This window comes from Charadrius vociferus, unplaced genomic scaffold (assembly GCF_000708025.1).
Source record: "Charadrius vociferus isolate BGI_N301 unplaced genomic scaffold, ASM70802v2 scaffold190, whole genome shotgun sequence".
Lineage (NCBI taxonomy): Eukaryota > Metazoa > Chordata > Aves > Charadriiformes > Charadriidae > Charadrius > Charadrius vociferus.
The window spans coordinates 6,730,486-6,740,283 of record NW_009646608.1 but is presented as its reverse complement, the minus strand read 5'-3'; the positions used below and the strand labels follow the sequence as shown (position 1 = coordinate 6,740,283).

The window sequence follows — 9,798 nt, the reverse complement described above, 5'->3', positions numbered from 1 at the left end:
AGTGCGGCCTGATGGGGACGTACATCTGGCTGCTGGGGGAAGGCTCAAGGATAAGTATCTTCCAGGGATCACCCACCTGCTAGAGCTGAGGTCTAAAGGACATATGTCCTGGTGCAGCCCAGCCTGGGATGACAGCCAGGTCTGCAATTAAAGAAGATCCCAGGTCATCCCTACCTACAGCAGCAGGAACAGAGACAGCAATTGGAGAATGTGTGTCTTATCACCAGGTCAAGTGGATTGAGCGTTGAGTAGATTTTCCTGGACAGAAATGGTGCCAAGGGCTCCACTACTGCGACATGATTCTGTACAAACTCCAGCTTCTTGCACACAAAAGGGAACTTCAAATAACGCTGCACCATATGAAGACAGCTATGGTTGTTCTTGTGACTTTCCCAAGGCAGAAGCAGGAGCAGAGCCTCCCTGAAGTATGCCAGGAACAGGAAGAAAGCTGTCAAATGACCTTGGAAAGCAAATGTCAAATGACCAAGGAAAACAAAAAGCACTGATTTATTTTTTTATTTTATTTCAAAGTTGGGAAGAAAACTGCACAAAAAGGAAAATAAAACACAGCCTTAAAGTATGCCAGAGACCAAATTCCATTCTTAGCTGAGCTCCGTGAAGAAACCTTCAGCTGGGAGCACAGAGCTACTTGGGGCTACTCTGAATGCTACCTGAGGCTACGGCCCTGGAACTAGTATGTGAGCCGGGAGGGGGAAAACAGGGCTGCTCAACAAGAGCTGCCTTTAACGTGTCAGGATGTGGATTCCCACCAGTCCAAAGTTCTCATGAGGGTTTTTCAGCCCTACTCTGGTTTTGATTTTCATGGTATCTCTGTTGGTGGCCCAAACTGTGGATATATTGCACAGACTTCGCTGAACGCTGCTGCTGTACTGTTGAAATCTTTGGGGGATAACATGTCATCTTTTCCCTTCCTAATCAGCTGGATGTCATTCAGAAAGCTGGGACAAGGAGAATTTTTTCCCCAGACACCAGCTTTCCTTGCTAGCAGACAAACCTCAAACCTTATAATACTACTTGTACATAGCACTTATATAGCTTTACATCGTCAAAGTGCTGTACTAGCATTAAGTAATTATCTCTCTCCCTAATGGCCATTAACGCTGGCCTTTCACGAACCTCCCCCAGCTCCCTGAGGTTCATATCTAATACAGCAATAAGCTGCTCAAAGGGAGGGGCTCGTTATCTTGCAAGTCTACGGGCTTGGATGTGTAATGAGGCTTCAGAGCAGAGGCCAGGTGCCCTGGAGTGTCAGAAACATGTGGCTGTAGACCCGGTCATGCACTTGGGAGTATCCATTAGAAAGGGATGGAAACAAGTAGATGATACTGTGATCCTGAAATGGAGACAGAAGAAGGAAACTTTGGCCGCTCAGAGGATATGCGCTGATTGCTCTATTTATTACCAGGATAGTACTGCAAACTGAAAGAGCAAAGCAGTGGGAATAACATGTCAACGTGGGCACGGGGAGTTGATCTAGGGAGAGAAAGTTAGAGAGCTCAAAATGTCAAGCAAAGCTAGACAGCCATGGCAATGGGATAAAGAGGCCAGTCTGCAGGTCTATGAAGCATTAAAATAACAAGGAGAAAGGGCGAGCTTGGCAGCACCATAGGATTTAAAGGGAGGAAGAGAAGAGGATTTACTTGCTTTATTTGCTTGAAAGCAAATCCCTCTTCCAGGTAGTGGAGTGTCTCCAGGGAAGCTGTTGCGATGCCACTGTTTGAGGACATTTCACCCTTAGTGGCCTTTAGAAGATGAACCTGCACGATGGCTGGGCTCCCCCATCCCTGGCTCCCAACGGGAATGGAGGAAGACGGAATGGGAAGATGACATGACTGTGTTAGAAAAGACTCGGAAGTAGCGTGCTCCTGACAGGCATCAGTCCTGCATGGTCACTTATTTCTGAAACCTGCCAGGCCTAGCTCTGAGCAAAAAAAGGGTTTGACTGAAGCAAACTTTCAACTTCTGTCTGAAGACCCGCTAACAACTCTTTCCAGAGCCAAGGACATGCCATGTAAACTGGTTTTGCAAAAGGAAAAAAACCAGCATCTTTTCTTTTTTCTTTTTTTTTTTTTTTTTAGCCTGGTTTAATAGCATCATTTTACTTTTAAGCTTTTGGCAACAGGTAAAAGAATTATGTAGCCATGGGAATCACGTGCAAATCTACACCGGCGTAACACAGATCACAGCCACTACATGTTATGCAAAGGATTTCTGTCACCCTGGACACACTCTGCTTCCTATGGCATCAGTAGCACAGTCCCTCTGTGCTCAGTTCTAAATCGTTTTGCTCCATCAGCAAATAACAGGGTACAGCTGACTGCAGACCAGGAAGACTCGCCTTAGTGTTCACTTACTATACAGCTTCAGAGCAGGGCCTCTCCCTGCCTTCCTGCATTTGTTTTCTCATCTGTGAAATGGGAATTTTAATCCTAATCAGTTTGTGAGGGGAGCAGTAAGGGATAGTTGAAGGCGATGCTTGAAAATTGAATAGTCAGCCTGATGCTAGGCTGGGCATCGGAGCCCTTTCATGGTACAGTTTAATGGATGACTGTTCTGCTTAGAGTTAGCTCGTAGGTGCCAGACAACATTTGCTCTTAAAAATGTAGCATCTTGTTCGAGATGGTAAAGAATATCTCTGCAAAGAATACCTCCTTATCTATGAGCACAGCTGAGCCATGTTATGGAATCCATACATTTCTGGACATTGCTTGGGGTCGTCCCCCCCAATTAATTTGATTATTAATTATTACTAGATTAATTTTTAGTAAAAGGTCTGTGACACATGACATACAGGGCTGAGAGGAATGCTTTGGCAGACCCTGAACTCCACATCCTTGGGACAACTGTTGACTGTGTATGTCACTTTACTGGCAGCTCTTCACCAGGATGTGTCTAGAGGAGACCAAAGACCTCAACATTATTTTAGCTTCTTAGAACCGGGATGGGACTGCTGGCTTCTCTGCTCTGCTTTCAGGGCCAGATCCTCAAGTGGTGTAAATTTGGGCCCTCCCATTCAAGCAATACTGCTCTAGTGCTGTTTGTGTAAGCTGAGGACCTGGTTCAGAGATTCTGAACTGCCATAAGACCTGTTCAAAAGGGAGTTAAGTGTGCTCGATACGTTGTACTACCTGTAATCCCAAGTGACTCTGCAAGATTCAGGATACCGCAAATGTAGAGAGCTTTGCAATAAGTAATCGTTTTGAGATTGCGGGAAAACTGAAGAGTTAGTGCAGCTTAAAGGAGAACAAAATAAGCATTAGCACAAAACAGTTTTTGCAACAATCAAGTTTGATGTATGTCCTGTTCTGTCGATAACATTTCCTCAGAGCCCTTCACAAGAAGGGAAAGCAACTTGTAAAAGCTGGAAGTGCAGGAAAGAGCTAGAATTGCAGCCGGGGTTTCAAAGGAACAAACAAAGAAAAGCACATTTCCATTTCCATTATGGGAGAACATTCTTGGGAGTTCAGAGCAGCAAGCTGAGAACACGCCAGCCAACCCATCTCTAAGTGGAGGCTGCAATGAACTTTTTTCCTCCACGCATCACAGTTCTGAGCACCTCTGTGCTCAGGAAAGAAAGATGTTCCTGAGACCTTTAAAATTGCTTCTCTCTCTTTTTTTTTTTTTTTTTTTTTTTTTTTGTGTGGGAAGAGGCTGTTTCAGAGTTAGAAAAAGGGCTGGTTTGGAGACTTTTGAGTACAACACTGCAAGCCCAGGGCCAGATTCTGTCAAACCCCAGAGAAGTCTGACTCACACCCTCCGTGCAGAAAGCCCGCTGAGCATCATTCCCATTTCACACCCTGTTTCAACACACCTCCCCAGCACTGTCCCTCTTGCTTCCAGGCACTGCAGTGTGTCTCTGTGCTGACCCTTCCCCACGCTACTTCTGCTTTCATCAGGCAAAGAAATCTGTGGGAGCTTGGGAAAACTGGCAACTCAGGGGAGAGCTTTTGTTTGTAGAAGGAATGTTTTCTTCCAAGCGAGCGCAACAATCTCATTATTTTGAATAGCCACACATATGCTGGAAACCCAGATACCAGATACCTTCTCCCCGATCCATCATAGGACCAGAGAGGTTTCTGCCTGTTTGATTCAGTTGCAGTGCTACACAGTTATTAGCACTTGGGGTTTTTTGGTGTCCATAATGAGACAAGCAGTTTTCCAAGCAGCACCACAAAAGCACTCTTTCTCATCATCACTAAAACCTCGGACACTTTACCCTCAGCAGAAACAAGTGCTGGAGACGTGCAGCCATACTGCTTCCAGCACCGGCTGGTCTTATCAATTAGCTGTTTCCCCACAGATGGTGCTTCTTGTGTAGAAGGACAGAACAGAGAAAAACTTGTCCTGCTCGGAGACACTTGGTTAGAAATCTCTAGTGAATCTGAAGGTAAACCCATCTGTTTTCAAACCGTTGGCATGTATCTACCTTCTGGATTCACGTGCCTTGAAGAAGGGTAGAGCCTGGCAGAGAAGGCGCCTTTCCCTGGCTTGGCATACCCCAACGGGACTTCGCCCATGGGCTCTTCCATTTCCAAACTCCCCAACGGGGCTGGCTTCCCTGCCTCCGTTAAACGCTGGGCATATCCCTGCCTGTACGAGCCTGTTCTTTACAAACAGACTGCCTTTTTGCAGTGCGGTCCTGCAGTCATTTACATATTCAAAGCACTCTCTGAAAAGGCCTGTAGCACAGTTTTATGAGCACAAAATCTTTCATGCAATTAGGTGAAGTGCGGATGCCTGTGCATCGCTTTCAGAAAACCTTACCGAAGAGGGGGACAAAACCTCACGCCGTGTTTCTGGGGGGCACCGCAGAGCACTGAGGCCCTGCGAAACTCAGCACAGTACTTTGCTGAGCACTGTTTCTTGCCTTGCCTTCTGCTTTATCAGACGGTAGGGCTGGAGTACGCTCTTGGCATTTTGTCATTTGATTTCTTTACAAGCCCATTTTGGGAGGAGAGGACATCATTTATCTTGATACGTTTCACTCCCTATCTATCATGTTAACCAGGTGGGACTGGCGGGCAAGCCCATGGGCGGTCGGGGAGGCAGTAGCCAGCCCAGCTTTTTTGAGCAGCTCCGTGTTGATGTAGCACACGGGGAGGCCCTGAGCTTGTCCACGTCAGGGCTGACCCCTTCCTCAGGGCTCTCCTCACTCAGGTTTCCTTGTGCCTTTGCCCTCACCCAGGTTGGAGGACACACCATGCTGCCTATCCGCTGGATGCCTCCGGAGAGCATCATGTACAGGAAGTTCACAACAGAGAGTGACGTCTGGAGCTTCGGGGTGATCCTCTGGGAGATCTTCACATACGGGAAGCAGCCCTGGTTCCAGCTCTCAAACACAGAGGTACAACAGTACTGAGACACCTCAGCTGGAAACTGCACTTTTTACCATCTCTTCTTTCCAGATACTTGCAAAACTGTTCGTACGTAGGCGGTGCTCTCCTCCGCACCTGCAATAGTTCCTCACTATGTCGTCTTTCAGGCACAGAGATAAAACACTTCACCATGGGAGAACTGTCATTATCTCCGCTTAGGAGCTGGGGAAACTGAGGCACGCGGGAATCAAAGGGCTCTGTCAAAGCCATGTACTGGCTCGTCCTCAGTCTCTCCCTTCTAAGTTCCTGACATACCACATCTGATAAACTCTCGGAGTGCTGCCAGAACTGGGGGACACCCAAATTACTGCTGGGATCTAAGTTATTGTCATGCCCTGCATTCCCTCTGCTCTGTTCCTCCTTACTTTATCGCTGAGGCTCTTACTGCAGTCTTCAGTTTATGAGAGAGTGTTTAAAGCCGGTTATATAGCACGTGGCACCTTTCTGTGGGGCTTTTTCCGGTATGGATATCTATTACATGGTTTGCCCCAGTTCATTGAGCGTGGGACCCAAGGAGCTGGTTCGTCCTTGTTATTTCTTTGAATAGCAAAAGTTGCAGCCCATCAGTACTGTACCGTAAAAATGTTGAGGGAAGGCTGGCTGGGATTAGCAGAGTGTCAGAGCTGAGGTTTGAGGCACATCAGCAGAAATGCATTGGAAGGGTTTTGCTCAGACTAGCAGGGGGTATTATAGAAGGGGAACAAGATGCATTGACGTAGCAGTGTGTGGGAACCTTGCACATTTTTATCCTACTGTGTATCTAATGGATTTCAGAAATTTCACCTTTTGTAATGAGAAATGTGCATTTTCTGCTTTCTGGATACAGATCCCTTAATTAAGTGAGTTGCAGAGATGGCAAATCCAAGGTGTGCTTTACAGCTCTAATACTTGCCCATTCGTGTGCTCAATGGGGCCTGACTGTATATCCCAAAGTAGCACACGCAAACATTTTAGAGACACAAACAATGGAATAGACAGCGACAGAAGTTATTTGTCACGCTATTTAATGAGCTGCTCTTGCATTCCCTGGGAGGGTAAATACAAACACACACAAATGAGCACACGTAGCTTGTACATGGGTGATAGGCACGCTGGAAGATGACAGCTCAGCTGCCCCCGTGCTTTCTGCCTCAGTTTCCTTTGCAGGGAGGTAGGACTGGGAGAAGTCATCCCTAACCTTGAGGGAGGAGGGCTGGTTAAAATCTGCATGGATACAACTGTATTGCCTTTGCTACCATAACTGGAAAAATCTTGTCCTTCCCTTTCCTATTGTTGTACCCACTTCTTTCTGAGAGCTGAGGACTCCCACCCCAGACCGCACTGTCCTGGTGGGAGGGAGCTGCCTTAGCTCTCACCTGGCTCCTTTTTCGCAGTTTGTGGGCAGAACGTGAGTGGTTGCAGGAGACTGACAGCTCCACCAGCTCCTGGGTGGTGAGGTGTGGGAGCAAGTCCCGGCAGCAGTCTGGCCGCGGAGGTATAGTCCCATGGAGAGGCAAGTTCAACCAGGCTGTACCAGGCTCCAGGCTGCCGGGACTGGACCGTGAACAATCCCAGACTGGTTGAGCACCACTGCTGCTGGGTGTGGGTATTATCAAGGCTGGGATGTCCCCTCCCTCCTGTAGCATTTATGCGGCCTCATACGCCAGGGCACTTTTAGCAGATTTGTTCAAGGCTGGAAGAGACTTTGCCTGAGCAGAGGGATGAGACAGGGCACCGCCTCATCTGAAATCCTCAGCCAGTCCATTAACTTCTGTCTATGCCCTTCCTTGCCCTGGAAAGAAAGGACCCACCACAGGGCTCCTGTGCATGTCCAGGATGTCCTGTCAGAAACCGTAACTCACCTCCTCCCACCGGTCACGGCTGCCAGCAGCTTTATGGCGATGCAGCCTTCTCCGCACGCTGTGTCTTCCTCTCCCCGCTTTCAGCAGGTCCTAATCTCTCTCCTCTGTATTTATATGCAAACAGCAAAGCGATAAGTATCGGTTGAGCTGCGTGGCAGGCCCATTACTATTCATAAATGATAAATTCCAAACGCCCCTTGCTGGGTGGCTTCCCTCAAACACACTGCTCGGGATCTGTGTTTATCTGCAGAGCGTGGCAGGTCACTCGCACGCTGCAGTGCTGGGACTCATCAACTCCAACCAAGGAGGCCAGCCGGTAATAGCAGCTCTCTGACAAATCATACCCCACTTCCCTTTGCATCCGTTCCTCAGGTGAACAAAATACAAACAGACACTTCGGGGAGTCCTTTCCAATGGCATCCCTCTGAAGAGGCTTTAATGCTGGCCAAGAGCTCACATTTCTCTCATTAGCAGCACCGACCTGACCCAGAACAGAGTGTTAGCTCTGCAAAATTTTTTTTTCTCCATCACAGATGTGATTTGAGATGAAATTTCATTCTTTCAGCTGCTTTTCTATGTCAAAATGAGGCAAAGCTGCCCTTGGAGATGGAGGTAGGAAAAGATGCTCTGAACTTTTCCTTGTAGGACTCTCCTGGGCTTTGCAATGGGAAGGAATCTTTATTTTCAGGGAAATAAAATATATAATTTCAGCTGTGCAAAATATTAGTTCTGTTTGGGGAATGTAAGGCTTTTTTTCCTTCATCAACTAGCAGGAAAAACTGACATCATAAATTAAAACTTTGTTTCATTTGCTAGTGACCTCCTGTTTGGAGTGAGCATTGAGGTAGGCAGGTGTCAAAGAGGAAGGGGTTTTTGGGAACTGCAAGACTGCAGCTGGAGACAAACTTTTCACTGTAAAATTATCGTTAACAACACACAAACAGGTGAGCGCTGAGGATCTGCAGACCTCTTGGCTTCTCAGCGCACCCATTCACTAAACGGTACCGCTTCAGCCAAGAAGTAGCTGGGATGGGACATCCTCCGGGAACTGCCCAATTCAATGTCTCTCTTTTTTCTTTCTTTCAGGTCATCGAGTGCATTACCCAAGGCCGAGTTTTGGAAAGGCCTCGAGTCTGCCCCAAGGAGGTTTACGACATCATGTTGGGCTGCTGGCAGAGAGAACCTCAGCAACGGCTCAACATCAAGGAGATCTACAAGATCCTTCATGCTCTGGGCAAGGCCACACCAATCTACCTGGACATCCTTGGCTAGCAGTGGCCGCTTGTCGAATGTCCCTGCTCCTTCCTTCCGTCCTTCCTTCCCTCTCCCCCTCCCGAGTCCTTTGCCCCTCAGCTCCCAAGCAAACATCTTCATATAAACTCAAGTGCCTGCTACACATACAACACTAAAAAAAAAAACCCAACCCAAAACAAAAAGCAAACCAACAAAAATCCCACAAAACAACAACCTGTAAGGCAGTTTGGCTTATATATATTTATAGATATCTCTCTATATATAACTTCCACACCAATACAGAAAGAAGCTGCTGTTACAGAAAATTATAAGACTTTAAAAAAAAAAAAGAAACAGAAAAGGGAGAAAAAAATACTTAAAAAGATATATATATAATTAAAAAAAAAAAAAAAAAAAGAAAGAAAGGAGAAGGTATCTTTCCCCCGAGCAATGAAGCAGTGAATTGTAACCCTGCTGTGAGTATGGTTCGGGCTGCTGGGCAGGGCTCTAGACTGGTGACGGCAGCGATGCCATCCTGGGTAGGAGCCCCAGGAGGAAAGCCTTGCCCTGATTGTATGATATGCACTGAATGTGTGAAATCAGTCCTCCCTTTTCGTCCTTGCCCCCCTCTCCCTCCGTCCCAGCCCGCAGGTGATGGGCGCAAAGCCAGGGCAGTGCCCCTGGATGAACTCTCTTTTACCAGCCCCTTCCCTCCCTCCCACTCAGTCCTTCCCCATCCCTCTCTGCCTTCCTGCCTTTTTCCTCCCTCCAACATTTCAGGAGACAATTTTTCTAATTTGCTGATTCTTAAATGTATAGACTCAAGGCTTTTCAACACACAGTCAAAGGATTGTGGCACCTACGGGTAAAACACACACCGGGAACCAGCTGCCCTCCCGCAGACGGCGAGCCGGCCGGACCCAGACCTCCCTCCTGCCCCACGCCGGGGCCGGGAGAGCAGCGGGACCCAAGCGGCTGCGCGAGGGAGTCGAAGGGGGGGCAGTCCTGGAGACCCGGTCCCGAATCATCCCCAACCCATTGCAGTGTGCGAGACAGGAGTGCGGTTCGCCCAATATGCCCAGCGCTGGCGGCGGCGTTAGGAGGAACAACCCCCCTATCCCCACCTCACCTTTTTCTCCCACTCTTCCTTTTGGCCAGCGGCCATGGGGTTGTTCCCCCTCCCTCAACTGGCTGCACCAGGGCCAAACTGGTCTCTGGTGTAAAGCTTCAGCAGATAGGTTTGGATCTCTGCTCCCCGCATGGGGGGAAGGCTGGAGTGTGCAGACAGCTGGGAGCTTGCTTGCATCCCAACTGGGCATGCCTACAGG

The 9,798-nt window shown here is 48.1% G+C and overlaps 1 protein-coding gene across 3 annotated transcripts in view; it reads left to right on the top strand.

Annotated features, from left to right (window-relative positions):
• Nucleotides 1-8,886, top strand: part of NTRK3 (neurotrophic tyrosine kinase, receptor, type 3) — a 233,273-nt gene extending 224,387 nt beyond the window's left edge. For 2 of the 3 annotated variants that reach the window (XM_009887217.1, XM_009887210.1), the window contains 2 exons: nt 5,207-5,365; nt 8,324-8,886. In XM_009887217.1, coding sequence (XP_009885519.1) covers nt 5,207-5,365; nt 8,324-8,509 — 345 coding nt within the window. In that variant the 3' untranslated portion in view covers nt 8,510-8,886. The remainder of the gene's footprint in view (nt 1-5,206; nt 5,366-8,323) is intronic. The other variant, XM_009887203.1, reaches the window with a different exon arrangement.
• The last annotated feature ends 912 nt before the right edge of the window (nt 8,887-9,798 follow it).